This window comes from Gambusia affinis, linkage group LG24 (assembly GCF_019740435.1).
Source record: "Gambusia affinis linkage group LG24, SWU_Gaff_1.0, whole genome shotgun sequence".
Lineage (NCBI taxonomy): Eukaryota > Metazoa > Chordata > Actinopteri > Cyprinodontiformes > Poeciliidae > Gambusia > Gambusia affinis.
This window is the reverse complement of record NC_057891.1, coordinates 12320512-12342122: the sequence shown is the minus strand read 5'-3', so window position 1 is coordinate 12342122 and position 21611 is coordinate 12320512. Positions and strand designations below refer to the sequence as shown.

The following is a 21611-nucleotide window of genomic DNA, read 5'->3' as shown; positions in this document are numbered from 1 at the left end:
GTTCTTAAGAGATAAGAGACTCTGAGAACATTTCTTAAATATATAGTTAGCGTTTTCAGCAAAGTTGAGCTGGCTGCCCAAGAATGACAAAGTATTTAAAATTTGCTACAGCTTCAACAGGGTGGCCATAGAATTAAACTGGAATGACTTTTAGATCTCGTTTATGTAATTTAATTAGCCCTACATCCTTAAGAAAGTGAAAATGGTGTTTTATTGGAGAATTTACCTTTTACTGAGCCAATGATAGCGGAATTAGCAGTAAACAATGAAGACTTTGAGGGATTTTAATTCAATTTAGTTACTCGTGTTACTACCCCCAGTAGCAAACCCGAAAAATGCAACTAAGGAGCACACAGAAAAAAAAAAAAAAAAGTACACAGAAAGCTACAGAATTTGCTAGAAAACTAAGTTGCGCTTTAGTAAATAAAAGAGACGACAGTGGAACTCCTTCCTGAAGATGAATGTTTTCCCCAGATTTCAAAATAAAATAAAACGGGAGACCGCGGATAATATATGAAATAGCACCCCCTTCACTTCCGCAGTGCAGTGGTCCCCTTTACCACATAAGGTATGAGACTGACAGTGGTCCGTCCCCGCCCCTTTCTGTTTACTGTAGCGAGGTCCTTCTGGAAATGGTCACACAGTAGGGTGCCAATCTTGGGAATCTACGTCACCTGCTGCGCACTAAGCTAGCTGCTAACAACAGTAGCACTCAAAACCTTTTCCGGGAACAACGAAGCTAGGGCGTAAAAATATATTTTACCTTACACACGCCCGTCTTTCTAAGTAACTGTCCAAAGTATCTGAAAATACAATTTAAACGACGCCATTCCTACCTGTTGGAAAGTGGTCGCTGCAAACTCCGGCGTTGTTAGTTTCTGCAACTCCTGCTTTTATCCGTAGATTGTTGATCCACTTTTCTCGTCCTTCTTCGACACGTATTTTTAAATCCAACTCCCTTGTGTTCAACTACGTCGGGAACACGAAACATTGATCTTTCTCTCTATTAGAACAGGCATCTTGAACTTGGATTAACAGAAGTAAACAGGCTCCATTTCCTTTTTGCGTGACGTTTGCATTACGTAATCTGAAATCCAGCAATACTTGGGCCACAGCCCCATCTAGTGGCCAAACCGAAAAAATACACATTGGTGACTTTTAAGTGCCTGAAACAGTCAAACCTTTCTCACAGGAGAGAAGACAGTGGTTGATTTTTAGACCTCAGCAACAAGCTTCACATGTAGAGGGAATGAGATTTACAAAGCGAAAGCTGCTCATCCTTAATTAGCCAAACCAGCTAACTTCACCCCAGAACCATGTTTACAATCAACCTCCTTAAATCTGAGCCACAAAAATAGACACGTGCGCACCAGTAAATCTTAATAACTTTATTGTCTTTGTTCTCATGATTTTACAAATATGATACTTCTGCAATTCAACTTTGACTGTGCAACACAATGGCATTATGGACTGTTAACCTGACGTCCTAAGGGACATCCGTGACTCCAGAAGGTTGTGAATCCTGCAGGCCAAAGGCCTTACATGTAAGTTTTGACCGTTTAGTGTCATCTATGTAGTGTTACGTAAATATCCCGCCTGCTGGATTCACTAGCAGCTTGCACATAATGGTCCACGGGTGACGTAATGATGGCTACTTTCAGGTCAGAGAGCGACTCCTCGGACGTGGGCTTGAAGTTAGACAGTCTCTTTGGATGAGGCTGGTTGTTACTGGTCAGGGCGGCTCGTCTTTTTCTTAGAAATGGGTGATCTCGCCATGTAGGTTTACAGATCAGAACAATGGCATGCAAGACTCACATACAGACCCACTTATTTCTGTTTTTTTTTTTTCTCCATTTAAAATAAAAAATAAAGATCCTGACATGGTGGAAACACCCAACGGCCAAGCGTATTGAACTATACGGAGGACAAGTGAATTTTATTTATTTTTTTTGCTCAGTATGGCCGCTAAAACCATTTCAACGCGACAGCTGGCTTCTTTTCATATTCGACAAGTCCATCCGTGAGGACATAATACATCTCACAGTTATATTATTTCTTCTTCTACACCTTTTTTTGTTTTTTTTTATTACAAACGTATGTGCTTTCGATTTGAAACGACTCAGGGGGGGAGAAGCTGAGAAAGTTTTGCATTTTAGTACCAGTCCCTCAAACCCCCACCGGCGACTTTTATTGCGAATGAAGTGATTGATAACCTCTGAACAGCAACACACACTTCAATATGGCACAAGCGTCTGAGAGATGACCGAGAGATGACCGAGAGATGACCGAGAGATGACCGAGAGATGACCGAGAGATGACCGAGAGATGACCGAGAGATGACGTCGTCGTCTGAGTAAGAGGGCGAATATAGAAAAACCAAACCACACCATATCTGAAAATATTAAGACGGTAATCAATAGGAAAGAAAACATGCAGTCCGACGCTCTGCAAGCAAAACCATAAAAAAAAAAAGAAAAGAAAGAAAAATAAAATGCTCCCCTTCCAAAAAACACGCGTTATTCCAGGGCTGGATGAGGATTCCTTCTCTTCGGAAATCGCACGCCGGCTTGCGAAGTGAAGCACGAATCGACCCGCCTGCCTGAAACGTTGCGTTTCGTCAAATGAAACTTTGCAGAAAACGATCCGAACTCTCACCTAAAGCACTCGTTTTGCCTACAGACGTCACGTTAAGACATCCTGTGTGCTTGTCTTGCTCAGCTTTGGCACCGTCCCTGAGGTACCCGACTGGAAATCTGGAAACCCAACCCCCTCCCCCCTCCCCCACTTATTGAGGATCTTGTTGTCTCTGGAGTGTTGAGGAGAAATCTACACATGAAGGCATTTTCCTCCAGCCCTTTCTTCGACTACAAATAAATATTGTTTAAAGTAAGGGCGACTTGGTAAACAACAACAAAACGGAAAAAAAACCCAAAAAAACAAACTGTAGTGGCTTCATAACTTAACACTCCTGTTTGGTCAAAGAAAGAAAGAAACATTACAAGGGAGGATATATCTAGAGCAGTGGTTGTTTTACAATGGCGACAACTATGTCGAAAGAATGACCTCAGTTTGTCGTGTGCTTTACAACGGCTTCGCTCGGATGGAGGTCGTGCTCCGTCTGATCCACGTCTCCGCCCGCTCCGATCAGAGGAGGGCTGCTCAGTCGGCGTAGTGCATGATGGATTCCACATAGTTACCGGGGAAGAGACCCGTGGTCCCGTTCATCACTCCCTCAAACCAGCCGTCGTCGTTCTTCTTGATCACGTAGATGATGGCGCCCTCCTGGAAGGACAGCTCGTCTTCTTTGTCGCGGCTGTAGTCGTAAATGGCCACCACTGAGGCGAGGGAACAAAGACGTACAAAGCGTAGATTTGAACATCGGAAAACAGCTTCTGGGGGAGTTGGGATATTTGACTGCTGTTAAATATCCCAGAACAAACATTCAAGTTCATTGAAACTGTTTGGTTTTCCAGCTTTGAAGCAAATTCAAATTTCAGTAGCATTGAGAAGAAATGAGAAGAGGTGGATGCTCTCCTTGCTTCAGGAGGTCAAAGTTCAGTTTTGGAACATAAAAACGTATCCGAAACAAAATAAACTCAGATAAAAAAATTAAAAAAAGAACACAAACCTTTCTCCAGGTAGTTGCGTGGGGCCCATGGTGGGTCTTCCTCGGCGTAGGGGTCGGTGTACTCCACCACCGCCGACTCCTCTTCCTCCTCCTCATCCTCATAGTCCTCGGGCGGAGGAGGGGGAGGGGTGGGCTCTTCGAACACCGGCTCGTCAGAGGGCGGCGGTGGAGGCGGCACGTCTGAAACTACAGGGAACGCCAGGCGACTCATGTTGAAGGAAAGAGGCGACCGAGAAAACGCTGAAGGGTTCAGGACGTAAACACAAAGGTGCCATGCGGGTTCAAAAAGAGACATGCTGACATAGACACAAATATGATGCATGGAAAATAAAAGAATAATTCCACAGTGACATGCCACAGAAACCCGCAGCTATCCCAAATTCACTTTTAACGTCTCAAACTTAATTCCTGCAGTTTTAGTCTGAATGTTGGTGGACAGGACAGCAAGAAACAGAGACAGACAGCAGCCGATGAGGAAGCCAAGGTCACGTAGAGGGAGCAAGGCGCTAAAACGCTACTTACTAGTCTCCTGAACTCGGGCCACAAAGCCCATGAGAGGCAGCTGCGGGGTGATCTGCATGGATGGGGGAGGGGGCGCGTGTGGGCCTGCTAGCACCAGTACACACAATGAGACACCAGCAGGAGGTTAGAGAATACAAGAGAAGCACAACAGAGTTAAAGATCAGAGAAAGAGGAGCAGAGGCTCCACAGAAAAAGTAGAGTCTCCGAATATTCATTTGATGTTTGCTATCTCAATTTCAGTGTTGGTAAAGTGAATACATTTGAAAGGAGAACATAAAAAGCTCTTTATCAAGTTGACAATTTCTGGCAGAGAACACAGGACAAAATATTGCAATAAGAAAAAAAAAAAAACTAAGTGAAAGAGTGACTGATGTCGATACGAAGCATCAGAGTCGGACAGGAAATGATTTAATAAAAGAGAAACAAGCCAGAGATCAGTTTCCTCTACAAGCTAAAAGCTTCAATATAGAAAGTAAAGAAGGACAAATGGAAATAAAAGCTTTATTTGTGTCAAGCAGCAGAAATGGAAAAGCCCCTCCTACAAAGTCTTGTATTTTAAGTAGCTCACCTCAGTCATAAATGTTACGTAGAAGGAAAAGGACAGATGATTTTATAAACGTTCTAAAGACTAAAAAATTGTATGCAACAATATCTAATCCTCTACCACAGTTATGTGCTGCTTTGTCCCATGAAACCCTAATAAAAATGCCTGGGAGTTTTGTGACGAAGCGAGTTTGGACCCGTTCTGTGTTACCTTGGTTCTGGGCGAAGTGCGGCCCCCCGTTGAGCTGGCTCTGGTTGTGGTGGGCCGTGTTGGGCTGGCCCGTGACCGACGAGGGCCGGCGGAACGGCAGAGACCCCCCGACCTGGGGGTTCTGGGGCTGCTGCTGCGCCGGGCGGTTCATGCTGTAGAACTGAGGCGCACCTATCGACAGACGACAGCAGGGGGCAGCAGAGACTCCTCAGTTGGTGAAAGAAATTACAAACATTAACACTTGGCTAATTCTGCAACATTTAAACAACTTACAAACAGATGCTAGGTGCTAATTAAATACCGTATGATTAAGTTATATTAAACTAAATATATGCCATCTGTTATTTATCTTATATACATAGACAGAAATTCAAATGACTCTGAAGGAAAACCTAAATGATTCATGATGTTTGAGATGAGAAAAGTCAAGAATCTGCCTTTTAGGGCACCAGCAGGAGAGGTAAAAAAGCTAAATACAACAAACAGAAAACAAACGGGGACAAAAGAGAAAAGACGGTTCGTGCATTTTACATCAGAACAACACAACGTCTCACCAGACGCAGTGAGGAGGATGATGGGACATCTGAGGGGCTACAAACGCTGACAAACGCTCAGAAATGAAGTGATTAGACTGAGCCGCAACTTCTTTGCATATTTCTAGGTGTATTTCAACACTCTTCTGTGTGGAAGTTGTTACTATCATATTTAATATATGGAATATTTTTATATGGCAATATGTGCCTGATACTGCCCCTTTAAATTTTGTTGTTCTTGTGACAATGACAATAAAGATTTATCTATCTAGCTTTAAAAGACATTTGATTTCATGATTTAATGCCTTGAAATTGGGCTTCTGTCTCTTTAAGAAGCTCCTGCTTCTTCTGAAACTCCGCCTTCAGGACGTCATCACAACGCCGCTCCTCTATTAAACCTTTAAACAACATTTTTCTCCGGGTTTCACTGAGAAGTTGTTCACAGTTGTTTGCTAATTGCTCCTGGCTAGTCTGAAGGAGCCGAGTGGGGGAGTCACAGCTTGGAAGCTTGGAAACTGAGGCTTTGAGGAGGAGCTGCATTTCAAAGCTTGGTTGCCCCAGGCGGTTTACACAGCTGAATGGTTGCCATGGGAGATTAAAAGATTTCTCAAACATAAGGGGGGAAAAAAGGAAACACTCCAGGTATGTTCTGATGGGGGAATAACATTAAACCATGATGTAAAGCTTAAAAAAAAGACATTACTACATAATAAAGAGCAAGTTGCATCTCGGTGCGTTTGTTTCTGACCTCTAGACACAAACACACCGGACAACATCCAGAGAAAACCCAGCGACTCTTTGATAGCAGTGAGGAACGTTTACAAGACAGACATGGACGTACCAAGTATGGGGCGGTGGGATGAAGGGTGGGGGCGTGCAGGGTGAGCTTCTCCCACTCACCTTGTGCGGGGTTGCCATAAGAAGTGGGGCCGGTGCCTGAGGGGGCCATGGAGGCAGGGAGCTGAGGAGGGGGTGGGGGCACAGGCGGGATCTCTACAGAGGGGTTAGGGGCCTGTTGTGGGCCGTCTAGGACAGAAGGAGGTGGCCCGGGGGTGGTGGCAGTGTTAGGGGGAGATTTGGCCGTGTTAGGTGGGAGAGGGGCTGAACCTGATGGGTAAAAGTGGGGGGTTACAGGTCAGGAAGGAAGAAAGGAATGAAGGAAGGAAGGAAACAAAAAAAGACAGGTGAGGGAGGGGAAGTACAGCAGATCTGAAGTATAACCAGACGCTCGGATTAGTTCAGTTAGTTTCCGGCCGAGGAGGTTAAAGGATGCCCAGGGTTACCTGGGAATACTGTGGGCGGGGCAGGTGTCGGCACGGCGATGGGCACGCCCACGCTGCCACTGCCGCTGTTCTCTCGGCTGCTGCTGCGACTGCTGCTGGGGTGGCTTCCTCCGCTGCTCCCACTGCTGCTGACGAGGCGGCAAGACGTGTCAAAACACACACACACACACACACACACACACACAGACACAAACAATGCACACTCCGGCTTGTTTTCTTCTTTACGCAAACATATTTGTGACAAATCAAATCATCATTTAAGCAATTAATTGTGTAATTATTCAACTCAGATTTAGTCATTTCAACACAACAATAAGAGGCAAAAAGTTTGTCCACATTCTCTTCAAATGGCCCCCTCAAGAAGCATCGACGTGTTAGTGTGAGCCTCTGAAATGACTGACAAGTTAGATAAATAAAGCAGCTGGACGCCTGAATAAGCACAGACAACACAGGAGACGCAGTAGCAACAGAAGACACACACACACACACACACACACACACAAACGCGCGCGCGCAAACATGAGAGTGTGAAACAGGAAGATGGTGAAGAGCTGCGTTTCCATTACAAATGTATGCAAAACTCTTGACAATATTAATGCAAATGTTAAAAAAAACACTATTTTGTAATTGTGGTGTTTGTAATAAATAAGAAAACTGTATTAAAAAAAAAAATCACACGTGATTAAGTTTGTTCACGCAGTAACATCATTCTTCATGTACTTCCTGTTGTATTCTTCATGTTCTGCACCAGTGGCAACATCCAGTTGTTGATCATGAGACTTTCAGTTTTGCAAAATGAACCCACCTCATCCTAATGCCAAAACCTTTCACCAATCAGCGAGAATTTTATTTTTAATTAACGCCTTTCCATTAAGCAAATTGTGCAATTACTTGCTCAGTAGCTGCGTCTCCATCAGCCGCCTGAGATTAGAAAAATAAGGTTGCTTAATAGAAACACCAAGGTTAAAAATAAACCAAAAAAAAAAAACAAAAAAAACTTGTTTTTCTGTAAAAATGTTTTTGGTGGTTTTTTCAAGCGTATGGAAACAGATGTGTGCCACAAAACTGCAACATCAACACTTTTTTCGCATCACATGACTGATGATCAACAGCTGGATGTTTCTACTGGTGAAATCGACAAAGACGACAACAGGAAGTGGAGGGAAGATGGTTTGTTTTTGTTTCGTTGCCATGGTTTTTAATGACTTATCGCATAAGGAAACTTACTCACGTGATATTCACTTAATTACTCATTTAATGGACACACCTCGATTGCAAAATTGTGTCGGTTTTTTGACGTTTGCGCAGATTTGCGATGGAAAAGCAGCTACTGAGAGATGAGGAGATGCAGATGGAGAGAAATTCAGAGGAGAGTCGGGGGAGGGTTGGAGGGGGGGAGATTTTCTCGTCTTTACAGACTGGAATAGTTTGTGAGCAACAGATGGGCACACAGATTCAAACTGTGTTTGTGTTTCTCCTCAGAGCAGACAGGAGTTTCACAAGAGAGCGTCTGGAAGGACAAAAGCTCATCAAGAAGATTTTTTGCGGAGAGCCGCTTCAGAGAAGAAGAAAGGTTTTTAGAAGCTGGCAGCGGGCGGGGGCGGGGGGTAGAAAGGAGGCTTGTTTAACGTTTAAGAGTACAGAGGCATGCTGGGAAGCAGAAGGAGGGGCGAGGGGGTACCTGTATGTGCGGTTCCTCTGATTAACGGATGCAGTGTGTGCGGGGCTCTGCTGGGGGGGCGCCGTGTTGCGCGTCGGGCTCGAGACGTAGTCGTTAGGGACAACGGGAGGACGCACCGGCTCGAGTGTCCGGAAGGGGGAGTGGCGCCTGTGAGGGGGGGGGGGGGGTGAGGGTTAGGAGGAATCCAGGGGTGGGTGAAGGGGGATGCATTCAAGGGTGAGTGTTGGGGGGGAGGAAGGGGAAGAAGAAACAAAGTGCAAACTTAAAGAAAATGACATGACAGATGGTAAACAGGTGAGGCGACTGCTGTTGGTGGAGTTCTTCCTTCTCAGTCGGGATCAGACAGAAACGGTTTTGATGAACTAAAGATTCTCTGGTGAGCGTTGGAAACGACTGAAGCATCTGGAAGAGTTAGCTTCCTGGTCTGTGAGCGAAGCAATTATTAGCAATAATTAACGGCAGTTTGGGTCAGTGTGTTGTTAATCTTACTGTTTTTAACTTTTTGTGTTAAAAACATCTGCTTCTGCCGTTACACCTGACTTTCCGCTTCGTGGGACAATATTCTATTTATTTTCTTGCCGCCTGAATTATCATGGTTTACAGTTTTTCTTTAAGTGAAACTCACCTTTATAAAAGCCATGAATTGGTACATTGGCGGAAGCTAAAATGATGTTTTTATGTTGCATAAATTGTCAGGAGACAATAATGGTTGGTGATTTTATATATATATATATAAAAAAAAAAGAGGTAGTCTCTATTTTACGCTATTAAAGAGATTCTTAGAAGAAATCTCTGAAGAGGTCTGTATGAGCAGGACGGCCTACAAACCCGACCCAGTTCCACCGGTTCCGTCAGAGCAAACGCTCCAAAATTCAACTAAACTATTGGGTCAAACATTTGGGTGTCCTTCAATAAGCTTCGTGTCCGACCCAACATCTGATCCGAGGGGGAGATTTTTTTTTTATTTTCCTTTTAAATATAATGCTTGTAAATATCTGCTGTCTCTACTAATTGAAGTTTATTTTCTCTTAAATAACTTTTAACAATTCTTTAAGCTAATCCTGGTTAAGTGCACTTTTCCTTCTAATGAAAAATAATTCAAAATGCTGAAACAGTGAATGAGTTACTCTCTCACCAGGCTTTTTATTATTATTACTATTATTTAAAAGACGCAACCAAATTGTGTCTTTTGCTTCGCTTGTGAGCAAAAACAGTCGAATCTTTAGTCCAACAGCAGCTCTGATGAGTTTTCAACATGAGGAAACAAAGATTCAGTGATCAGAGACTCTCTCTGCGTTTGGATGGCAGGAACATTTTTTTTTTCTTTTATTATTATTATTTTTTTTTTATGAGGGATGCGTAGCAGCTTGGAGTGGTCACACAAACGAAAAGGTGGAAAATAAATGTTCCAAAAGAAATAAAAATCTGAGGAGATTTTTCACAAGCTTTGGTGCATCATGGATGATCGATATGCATCTTGAAGGGCCACACACACACACACACACACACACACACACACACACCTCTGTGGGTCAATATGAAGGTGTGGACACACCGGACCTCTCAACAAACAACTGCAGGGTACAAGCTTCTTTTCACGCGCAGAGACGAAACAAACACAAAGTTAGGAGCAGCGAAATGTGCCACCTTCAGCTGCTTCTTCCACCAAGAAAGAAGGAGTTTTCATTCAAAAATATCAACCGTTCCTCCAAAAACATTCTCTAAGTGAAGAAATGTTTGATTAGACTCATAATACAAGAACTGATCTCTTCTTTATCACCTTTGAACACATCCTACACTAGTTTAATAACTTAACATGAAACCAAAATGCACAAAGAGAAGAATCTTTTCCATTCTTCCAGATGTCTGGGCCATACTTCAAAATCTGCAAAGATCATTTACCGACATTTTTACTGTTTTTATCTTAAGTTACACCAAAAGAAAAAGGAAAAAAAAACAAACAGTGATGCCATCGAGTCCCAAGTAAGAATCTGTCCAACACCACAAAGGAATATTTGACAAGCTACTACTCTACTGTTAAGACACATTTCTAGGTACAAAAAGAGAGATAAAATGTCTGACTATACATTTCCACATCACAGATGCAGTGTGAGTGAAGTGTTAGTTCTCCACGCAGCTATTATTAATGCATGTCGGTGTTTAATTAATGATGACCCGAGAAAGGCCAATAATGTCAGACGAGCTTCAGTGTCGTTAATCCCGCTCCAACCTGTTCTGAAAGTAAAGCACAGTTCAACTCCCACCAAAAAAAAAAAAGATTCAAAAAGCAAAACAAACAAACCGCTGTAGCTTACATACCCAAGAGTCCCTTTCCCTGACATAGGCGGACTGGGGGGCTTCTGTGTGGGGGGGTTGGTGCGAGGGAGGACGCCTCCTCCGGTTTTCATGTTCTGAGCGCTGGCCTGTGTGGCAGGACAGAGGTGTGAGCAGCTGTTGGTTAGCTGTAGCACTTAAAAACATAAAAACAGCAACGGCATCAACCACAGGAAGCAACAACCAAATTTCAGAACATTTGCTGGTAGTTTCTCTTTTTGGTCTACCAGGAACAGAGCAGGAAATCCGCAGCTAAATAGCTGGAGAACAGGAGACGACAGGATGATCGATGATGGAGGACTTTCGATGGGAATCCAGGGAGTTTTTTTTTTTCGATGGGAATCCAGGGAGTTTTTTTTTTTCGGTGGGAATCCAGGGAGTTTTTTTTTTCGGTGGGAATCCAGGGAGTTTTTTTGCAGTCTGTCATGAAGAGTTGTTACACTGAGGGAAATGAATCCATCGTGGTTCTTAACCAGAAGACAACCGTTACCTGAAGATTGGGAGGAAGTATCTTTCTTTCTTTTTCTTTTTCTATCCTGGTTTCCTGTTACCCCAGCAACCAATTTTCATTCCAGCCTTAAAAAGCTCTTTGAGCAAGCATTTTAAGACTTGAAAGAGTTTAACACAGCAATCGACGGATGGAGTGAAATTTTAGCAGATTTGTCACAGAACGAATTTATGTCGTTTTAGCAGTTTCCACTTTCTACTGTCATCTTACCTGATTATGAATAAATAAGGTGATTAAAACCGAAAGAAAGAAAGAAAGAAAGAAAGAAAGAAAGAAAGAAAGAAAGAAAGAAAGAAAGAAAGAAAGAAAGAAAGAAAGAAAGAAAGAAAGAAAGAAAGAAAGAAAGAAAGAAAGAGAGAAAGAGAGAAAGAAAGAAAGAAAGAAAGAAAGAAAGAAAGAAAGAAAGAAAGAAAGAAAGAAAGAAAGAAAGAGAGAAAGAAAGAAAGAAAGAAAGAAAGAAAGAAAGAAAGAAAGAAAACAAAAACAGAAACAAAAGCCACTCCCGTTGCAGTTCAACCCAATCCACCGACACCCCGAAAGCAAAAACAATCCCCACCTCATTTCAGGCTTTTACTTTGGAATTCTTACCTTGAACCTTTGCAGCCACTAGAGTTGACAACAAAGAGACATTTTGGCAAGCATTAAGACAGAAACAGAGAGAGAGGGGAAGAAATCAGGGGGTTAGCTGGAGAAAGAACAGTAAAGTTGGTTTTCTGAAAGGCTGAAAATAGTAAAATTGTTCAGATCCGAGGAATTTGATCTCCTGTGTCTTTGTTTCCCCATTTCTGGGAAAACAAAGACACAGACACTTTCCAGAATAAACCGCTTTTAATATGTTATTATTTTGAGAAAATAGCAGGACAGAAATCTGTTGCCAGCAGCAGGTGACAGACTTTAGATTTAGTTTCCTGGCAAAAAAAAAAAAAAAAAAAGACACTTATTGATTTTTTTCCTTCCATTACTTCACTCTGAAATGCAGTGAAACCCGAGAGCTCTCTTATGTTTGACCTTTTTATGTCTTTTTTTGGCATCAACAAAAAATTTTTAGTTGGATAAAATGTTGTAAAATTGAACTTCATTTTATATTTGACATGTTTTCACACAGAAACAACTGCCATGTCCTTGTTTAACATTGTTAGAAAAGAAAATCGAAGTTCATCAGGATTCCTACACATTTTCAGAGCAAAATTCCAGACTTAATGTTATTTCATGTCAAATGGAGATTTTGACAGAATTACGTGATATGAATCTTTTTTTGTTTTGTTTGTTTTCTATTCATCTCTCAAGATGACCAATAAAGTAAAAAATAAACAAAAAAAAGATTCAAATCGCCTCAAAGCGCATTTGATCGAACGACACGAGTTCCTTTTAGTTAGTTTTGGTTTTCCAAGAGCATTCCGAAGATTACAGGAGGAAAAAACAGGGAGCACCTTGACTCCGTGGCCCATGTCGTCCAGCAGGCTGTAGTCGATGGGTTTGCGGATGTAGCGGACGGGCCTCTCGGGGTTGGCCGGGGCGATGATCTTGTGCGTGCGCGAGGTGTTCTTGTTGGTGGTGAGGATGCCGATCTCTCGCCGCGCTACTTTCTCTTTGTGGATGTCCACCGTCTGCGGGACGTGAGGCAGGAACGGTTGAGTAATTAAACCACAGAACCCGATCTCCAGCTGCGAACGCGTTTTTGTGACCCGCCTGTACCTGCGAGATGTGGTTGATGGAGGACTCCATGCGGCGCAGCTGCGACGCCTGGATGTCAAGCATTTGCAGCACATTGTTGGCCAGCGTGTTGATCAGGTAGGCAACGCTGGCCAGGGACTGAGTAGTGTAGTTCTTGGTCTCCTCCAGCGCCCTCTGCTTGTCTGGAGACTGAACAAACATGCATTTAGACGTTATGTGTTAAAATTTCCATTGAAGACGGAACAAAAACAATGGATTAGATAACCTAGAAGAACTCTCAGTGGAGCTCTGAATGAGAACCTTCTGATGTGAGTTTCTTGAGCAAGAGCTCAGGAAATGTAGCACAGATTTTATTTTATTATTTTTTTTTTTTAAATGTGGAAAACTTAACTTGCCTGTATAAACATTTTCTGGACAAACGTCGGCAGAAACATGTGAAACGACTCGACTTGGAGAAATATGAGGTTTAAATGTCAACAGGGGGTTAAAAGTTACAACTCTTATTTCTAAGAAGACTAAAAAAAAAAAATCTGATGCCAAGAAAATCTGGCATCAGATTTTAGAAAATCTGATGCCAGTGGAAGTATTTCTGATAGAATTGTTGTTTTTTTTTTAAGGTACTTTTTTGAAAAGTGACTAAAACAATAACAAACTTGGTAATATTAGCTTGTTGTACTCTATAGTTAGCTATTAAATAAAAAGAAACAAAAAAAATACACAATTTCTGCACTTTAGACAAACTATATCTTTTTTTTATTTTTTATTTAAGTTTTAAGAGTGCACTGGTTGCAGTTTTATGGCCAATCACTAATCTTTAAAAAGCCTTGGCTACCGATTCCGATACAGATTTATTTGGTCTGAATACTTACTAAATATAGCAACAAAGTTGGTATTATAATATCGACTGATTAAAATCTCAAAATTAAGAAAACTGGGACTGAATTATTGGTGCGCCACCTAATTATCGTCACTTTCACTTTTAAATGCAGAAAATCGTTCAGATTTTTTTCGTTTTAATTTTTGTCTTAATGCCATTGTCATCTGTCTATGGGGCACAAGAACATCGTTTTCTAGGAATAAATGAGGCTTTCGTGACTTTCATTAACACGTGGGACAATGTTCTAATTCACACAACAACAAAAATCTACTAATATGACGAGGATTTGTCCCTGCCAGGACAGAGCTCTAGAAAAAGGGGCCACCGCGGCAGCTAATCTTAGCTTCCACGTCTTAATTACTTTGGGGAACATTATTCTGCTACACTGGGAGCATAAAATCAGTTTGTCTCAGTCACATCTGTTCACACAAATCCACTGGATGCCACCTTTCCATTTAAAACTAGACAGCTGTTGCAAGAACCAAATGTTACTGATACCCCTTAAAACGAGAAAACCTGCCAACGACCAGAGTTAAAGTTTTTCAAAGGTTGACAGGAAACTGGAAACGTATTACTATGTAGCAACTATAACGTCTTAAAAGTGGCAGACATTAAACAGAAAACAAACTAAAATAAATAAACAAAGTTAAACCTGGAGGCCCGCCAGGCTTATAATGCACTGAGGGGAAATTAACTCTGGTAATAAAGTGGAGATGAAAACAGAATAGATGTTTCAACTGCATATTAGATGTATTAAAAAATATAGAATTAGGTAATATCAAAATAAAAAATAAAAAAAATAAAAAAATAAGTAGAAAAGTTCCAAAACCTGAAGACAATCTACAGGTTTTTGGTTTGCTAAACTAATTTGAACTGTTTGCGGCGGAGGGGAGAGGCTGTGTGAGTCTGGCATGAAACAAGGCAGAAATACAACAGCAAGTAAATAAAGCAGAATTAAAAACCCACGCAACTGAAATCACAAATAAAACATAAATCATCGAGCTCTTTTAATTGTGTATTGTGACAGGCTTAGGTCAATACGTCGCATAGAAAGTCTCCTCCACCACCGAAGCTGATAGAAAAGAAAAGTCAATTCTACTAATAATAATAATAATAACAACAATAATAATGTCATAATGAAAAATGGGTTGTAAGTAGGCCAAAAAGAACTGCAGTCTGCAGGCAATTTCTAAGGGTTAATTTTATGAGATGTACGTCAAAGCAAAACACAACAAGTGGAAATAGTCAAAACGGTATTTTTGACATTAATCTAAAACTGTGTGAATATGTTCAGAATCTGGATGTCATTTCTGCATCCTCTCTCTGCAGACGTCCGACGGCATTTCTGTGGAGAGCTCCCGAGTTTCATGACTACATTCCCTGGTGTTACTAGAAACCTGGCCCACATCCAGAGGAAGATGTGACACATCCTAATAGTATTCTCCTGACTAACACTCCTGTCACAGCAACTTGAAAGGGATAGCAGCTGTCTGACCAGGCAGCATGGACAAACAGCTGGATAGCCACGCCCCTCGTCTCCAGGACGACCGGGTCAGACCTGATCAGGTCAGGATTTCACCATCACACCTCGTCAAATCTTTCTGTCCGTCTCAAGCAGATATAAATGCTACAATATTAGACTGGAAACTCCTGCATCTTTAATTTAAGGTAGGTTTGGACGTCTAGCAGTCCTCGGAATGATACAATTGGGAGGCCAAACCATGATAAAGAACCAAAAAACAAAGAAGAAGAAGAAAGAAATTGGTCTCTGTGTGAGCTGTCGGTCCCCCACCCCATCCGTTCACTTTCATTACTGTGATGCATATCTGCTGCAATATGAGTATACCAATAAAGCAACAGCCATATGAGCATTAAGATATAGAGGGGGGGGGGGGGGATTAGGAGCCTTTTAAAGACTAATTTAAATATATTTAAAGGTTCTGCATTGCATCTTAAATCAGCGGTGTAGTCGTGTGATCACAGCGGTTCATCTGCTGCCAACCACAGCTCAGCAGAGATTAGTCAGACTAGATATCCTTCATCGATAGCTGCCTAATCTCCCTGATCGCGACGATTGATTTCACGGCCCATTTATCGTTCTTATTGTTTTATTCCAACCTTTGGTGATGAGGGAAAGTGGCTAGCTAGTGACCTGCGGAGCTACAGCACACACACACACACACCCACCATAACGTTGTTGAAAATGTAAAGCTAATAGTTGTACATGTTAATAAGGTTAATAAGACTTAAATAAACACACCACTTGTTGACTTAGTTTCAAACCAGACGCCCTGAGAGTGCCTCATTTTCGCCTTAGCAGAGGAAAGCTATAAAACAGCGCTAGCAATAGTTAGCCTAGCATCAGCTCGCCCAGCCAGGGATGCCCGTGTTAAACCTGAACCAAAAAATGCATTATAATAACATACCTGGACATAGTTGCTTTCGCAGTATTCTGCTACTCTTTCCAAGTTGGTGAAACTGTCTAGAAGAGCGCCTCGTCCTGCTGGAATTTCCTCTTCCAGAAGCATTTGTAGCTCCGCCATTTTCACATCTTTTGGCAGAGCGGGATGCAGGGCTCGGCAGCGCCGCCAGCGGCCGCGTGTGGTACTGGAAGGGCTGTCCCAGAAGCAGGGCTTCCCACGATGAATTATGTTTAAAATAGAAGTTTCCACTGACACACGGAGATGGACTATGCAAAATGAATCGTTTTTAATTCTATATCTTTCTTATAAACTACCATTGATGTTTAAATATTGGGTAATAAGTTTGAGTTGCAACGCAGTTCCCCGACTTGTAAAAATGTGCAGTTCACGACACTTCATATTTGTGTACGCTTGTAATAATCAAGCAAAAAGCAGGCGGAGTAAATTTATTAGAAGATACTTTTGCAAATCCATTAATAGACGAATATTTCGTAAAATTAAATAACAGACAACAGCAAAAACAATATTTTCTGTTCAAATTTATTACACAAGAGGCCTTAAAAAGTGAAATGAAATATCCAAATGCTTTAAGGCTCTAATATTTGGCCTAAGGCAGTGATGAAAATTAACATTACCAATATTATAAACATCTGCCAAAAATAAATCATGCTTAAAAAAAATGTTTTAAGGTATTTTCTACTGATTTAAAAACGATTTTGTATTAATTTTGACAAAATTAAATAGTTACAAAATAGGACAACTGTGGAAAGTCATATTTCTACTACTAAAAAGACATGAGTCCAGTTAAAAAAAAAAACAAAAAAAAACTAAGACAAAAAAAAGTGGCTTAATTTGTGGATCTAGAAAAAGGAAGAGCTGAAAATATACAGTTATTTATCTTCTCCACAGATGATTTACATTATCGTTGACAAAGATACAATTTCTTGCTCAAGAACAGATCGACCAAATTTCGGAAAGCCACTAGATGGCAGCGTTTATTACAGTGTGCTCCTTTCCAAATAAAACTTCAAAGCTCTTGCCTTTAGAGCTCACCCATTTATGAAGTAGAAATGTATTTGGCTGCAGGTTAGAAATGTCCTGAAAGTCTCTGGTCCTTACAACAGGTTCAATTACGAGCTTCATTTTAAACCACAACTGTAATACTTTGCTGGTAAATTCTCACTCAAATCGATTGTTTTCTAAGAGCATGATGCTTTAGTTGCTGGGCTCTTGTAGAGTTTTTTCAGATTTTTCTACTGCTGACGGTGATCCAGGTTTCATCCTTGGGTGTGGACACCAGCTCAGATTTGACTTCTGCCACTTGATCTTCCAGCTGGTGAAGCTTCAGCTGTCGCACCAACGTGCTGAGAAGGACCGTAGCTACAGTGTAAGCAAACCTAACCAAAAAAAACCCAAAACAATTTAGCCAATTATTAAACCACAATCCTCTGACAAAAGCTTAGTCATAAAAATGTGAAACTACCTGAGTTCCGGACACGTTTGATTCCCTGAGAACCCAAGTAGGCAGAAACTCTTCCTCGCAGGTTCTTCCTCAAATCGATCTGGATCAAACCTGATAAATATAAGAAAAATGTTTGGTTTGCAATAATCTTCCTAAAAGATTTCCACTTAGTACTCTTCTCTGCTGTAAAACGATCGACTTTAAAATAATTTGGAAATGATCCCTGAATTTTTAACAGATTGACAAGTTGCTTCTCTAAGATCATTACTGGTCACTTGGATGCAGCAAAGTTGTACTCAGTTTTTTTTTTCATATTAAGAATCAGAGATATTTCAACCTGTAGGGGGAGCTCCATGTGTCTGCATCCTGAAGGACTACTCCCAGGGCGTAGATTACCAAAGTCTGAAAGTGAAAACATGAAACGTTACTGTTACTTCCTCCTATTGTGGCCACAAGCTGGACACCTGAAGAAAGTTGATACCTCTTTAGGGATCACATGTTGATCGACTTTGCCCTCCACTTCCTGAAGTCGAGCAGCTACGGGGGTCAGCTTGGCGGTCCGTACCGTCTCATTCAGAACCTGCTGGCAGTATCTTCCCCAAGAGAGATAAGATTAAACTCAGCACCTGTTTCTCTTAAGCAGCCTACATACGAAGGATGATACTAAACCTGGAATGGAACAGATCTCACCTGAGCTGAGGAATCTTGTCTAGGGAAACCGGATCAGAACCCAAAACGTCTTGTAACTCCTGGTAGAGTTTGTCTTGGATTTCTTTGGATGTGGACAGGAAGTGAAGCGCCCAGATGCACACTGCCGAAACAAAACGGCATTTTTCATTTTGGATACTTTCTTGTGAGGCAAAGCAGTCATTTCTGCTACGAGTTCACTTTGAGGATAATTCCTCGCTTACAGTTAGCAGTGATGACACATCCAGCCAGAGTGAAGACCATGCAATCCTCCATGACCTAATACAAAAAATGTATAATTTCATAAGGTTCTCATCAGTTCAAGTTAAAAAAAAAAAAAAAAAGCAATCAAAGACTCCACCTGTCGTTCTGTGAGACTGGACTGAAGAAGAGCATCCACAAACGCTGTCTGTTTCCTCTGGGCCTTCCACTCCTTCACCACTGACAGAAGCACGGATTCCATCTCTGACAGAGCTGATCAAAGGGTTTTAAAAAAAACATTAATGGTTAAAACATGAAGAAAAAGATCCAAAAACAATAAAAATAAAATGTAAAATCCTGCAAAGAAAGAAAAAATGAACAGATCCAATCCTGCGTCTAAATCGTCCTCCTGGTTTTGAAGATGAGGAAATGTACATAGCTGTAGTTCCCAACTCTGCCACTAGATGTCTCCAAACCTCTCTTATGTGCATGGATTGACAACAAAATTAATGAGATTCTCAGAGTTGAATTTAGATTCAAACCCATCAAAAAGTACCAGAGGATGATTACATTGTGATATGTTTTCACATTTTTTTAACATAAAGTCTCATTTTAGCAAAATAGGGCTCCTAAAACACAACAACTATAAACAACATGTTGCTGTTTTGGCTATTTGTTCAATTTTTTGTGAATTTTATCAACAATGCAAGACTGCCAAACGTCAGCATTCCTACTCAAACAGCGTGCTTTAATTAGTTTTTCTGTTCAAGTTTACCAGAATGGGGGCGAATCAGGAAGCCCCAAACTTATAGAGGATTCACAGATGTTGGCGTCCTAATTTTTGTACAAGGAGTCAATCAAAAGTTTTGCCAAAACAGCATCACAGACTGACCGTAGATCGTAACAGAGTTCAATGATTGAACTCACCCTTCTCGTAATGAGCTTTTCTACTGGAGCTCTTCTCCATGGAGCCGTCCATGTAGCCCTTCCCAATTTCAGACCAGATCTGGCAGAATCAGAACAAACACTTTGTTAATTTTGACTAAAAAGAAAAACAAAAGGAAGAAGAAGAAAAAGAAAAAAAACCCTCAAACGATTCTCACCGCGTCGTGGTTCTTGCGGAAGGCGATGATTTCGGCGTCGTCTTTGAAGCGCTCGCCCAGACCCAGCTGGGTGACGGTCTTCAGGGCCAGACCCAGCAGGTGGGCACACAGCGGGATGTGCTGAGCCTCCGGGAACGACTTCCACTTTCCCACAAGTTCCTCCGCCACCTGGACAGAACTTCCTGATCAGCGGGTCTCTTTTGATTTGAGGCGAGCCTCATTTAAAGAGATCCGGACGAACCTTGAGCATGACTGGGAAGTTGTTCTTCAGGCTGTTATTGATGGCGCCTTCATATAATTTCTTTCTAACCACTGACTCGTTGGGCCCACCTCCCATCCCCGGGGGGTATCCGAGCAGCGACTTCAACATGGTCTCAAAGGAGTCGGCTGAAAATCAGAAAAATGTGAAGAGTTTAGGTATTCACATGGACAAAAGACCCTCAGTTTGAGTGTGACGTCCTTACTGGTGTGATTGGGGTTGATGTGCTGCTTGAGTTGGTCCACAGAACCCAGGCTGACCACCGGCCGCCCACCGAACCAGAAGGACGCCACGGATCCAAACTCCTGATGCAGGTTAACAAGGAACTCGTGCAGGCTGCCTTGGTTGATGATGTCCTGCAAGTTTCCATCCCTAAAGAATGGAAAGAAGAAGCAAAACGACATCAAAGATTGAACATTTTTCTGTTTATGCAGCTGCCTTCAGAACAGTCAACTCTACAAATAAGTAAACATACATATAAATGCGCTGTTTCATACAGTTAAGTAGTTGTCCATGACTAACTCTGTAATATGATTATGTAGCAAATTAGCAAAATGGAAAACACAAAAACGTACTTTTCAATTTGTTTAAATATGCATATTTTGATAAGAACAGAAGAGCGTAATTAATAATATGTACGAAACTAAATATAACTTACTTCTCATCTGTGGGGTACAGACCAGGGACGCCAGAGACCCTTCTGGAAGACTGAAAACATGTTTATAAGGATCAAGTGAACATATCACGGCGATTTCCATTTGAATGTTGTCCATTTTAAGCCTATTTAAGCCGTTTAAGTGAGTCCAAGCTTTTTAAGACACACAATTTATCATGCAAGCAGATATGTGTGCTTTCTAAAACTCGGCGAAGAAATTATACACTTTCAAGCTTTAAAATGTTTATATCTACGCGTGTTTCACCTTTTTGACGCAAACCATAACTCAGAAAACTGTGGCTTTATGCACTACATTTGTAGAGAGTTGAATAAAATGAATGCCGATTATGAGGTAACATTAACAATGTCTGGATTTATAAAACTGTTACACATTACCCATCGCAATTTGCAAAAATCTGATTTAATGATTTAAAATCGAGTGTTTTGTGTTTGCAGTTTGCCCTAAGGATAGCAGCCTGCTAAATGCTAACTAACTTCGAGCTATCTGGGGCTTACCGGGTACAAATAGAGAACAGCTCCGACCAAAATGATGACAAACGTGACCGCGAAGATGGCAAAGTCCAACATGACCGCGCTGTTACCTTTTATCCGTGTATGTTTGGAAGTTTGCGTCCCAATGTTGGCAGTTACCACGTCAACGTTGCATATCTGTGTGCGACTACACTGCCTAGCCGCAGCAAGAAGACCAAAGTAATCGAGTGCCTGTATGGGTTTATGGAAGTTTACGGATTTTTTTTTTTATCTTGACACTTGAACAATTTTTGTCGAATTTACTTTTTACTAATAATACTTTTGTCTTAATGAAAATAATCGAAAACCCATAAAATTTTTATTTGTACAAATTAAAATATTTCAACTTAAAATCTTGATCTTGAAATGAGTCTTTGATCCCTATACGATGGCGTATTAGGGCCACACAAATAAAATAGAATAAAATAACTAGAACGAAATCAGAATGTTACGAAAGTAAAGTTGTAATAAATTTAACCTACCCACCTCAGTTTAT

The 21611-nt window shown here is 41.4% G+C and overlaps 2 protein-coding genes across 32 annotated transcripts; both read right to left on the bottom strand.

Annotated features, from left to right (window-relative positions):
• Nucleotides 1-1373: 1373 nt before the first annotated feature.
• abi2b (abl-interactor 2b) lies at nucleotides 1374-16406 on the bottom strand. Of its 31 annotated transcripts, none has more exons than XM_044110240.1 (12): nucleotides 16221-16406; nucleotides 12939-13106; nucleotides 12674-12850; nucleotides 11832-11849; nucleotides 10721-10824; nucleotides 8402-8548; nucleotides 6721-6848; nucleotides 6338-6544; nucleotides 4905-5075; nucleotides 4151-4237; nucleotides 3629-3814; nucleotides 1374-3335 (listed from the first exon to the last, which is right to left on the bottom strand). In XM_044110240.1, exons 1-12 carry the CDS (start codon nucleotides 16335-16337, stop codon nucleotides 3160-3162), a joined length of 1686 nt encoding a protein of 561 aa, XP_043966175.1. In that variant the 5' UTR covers nucleotides 16338-16406; the 3' UTR covers nucleotides 1374-3159. The 31 variants fall into 31 exon arrangements, with proteins under 31 accessions (XP_043966175.1, XP_043966177.1, XP_043966176.1 ...); XM_044110242.1 differs by having other exon boundaries at nucleotides 4151-4234; XM_044110241.1 differs by having other exon boundaries at nucleotides 6721-6845.
• Nucleotides 16407-16740: 334 nt separating this feature from the next.
• On the bottom strand, nucleotides 16741-21436 carry LOC122827382 (cytochrome P450 20A1). Its single transcript, XM_044110227.1, has 13 exons — nucleotides 21101-21436; nucleotides 20588-20637; nucleotides 20135-20301; nucleotides 19912-20057; nucleotides 19671-19838; nucleotides 19495-19573; nucleotides 18728-18840; nucleotides 18591-18645; nucleotides 18370-18490; nucleotides 18161-18272; nucleotides 18017-18081; nucleotides 17701-17790; nucleotides 16741-17614 (listed from the first exon to the last, which is right to left on the bottom strand). Exons 1-13 carry the CDS (start codon nucleotides 21170-21172, stop codon nucleotides 17461-17463), a joined length of 1392 nt encoding a protein of 463 aa, XP_043966162.1. The 5' UTR covers nucleotides 21173-21436; the 3' UTR covers nucleotides 16741-17460.
• Between the last annotated feature and the right edge of the window lie 175 nt (nucleotides 21437-21611).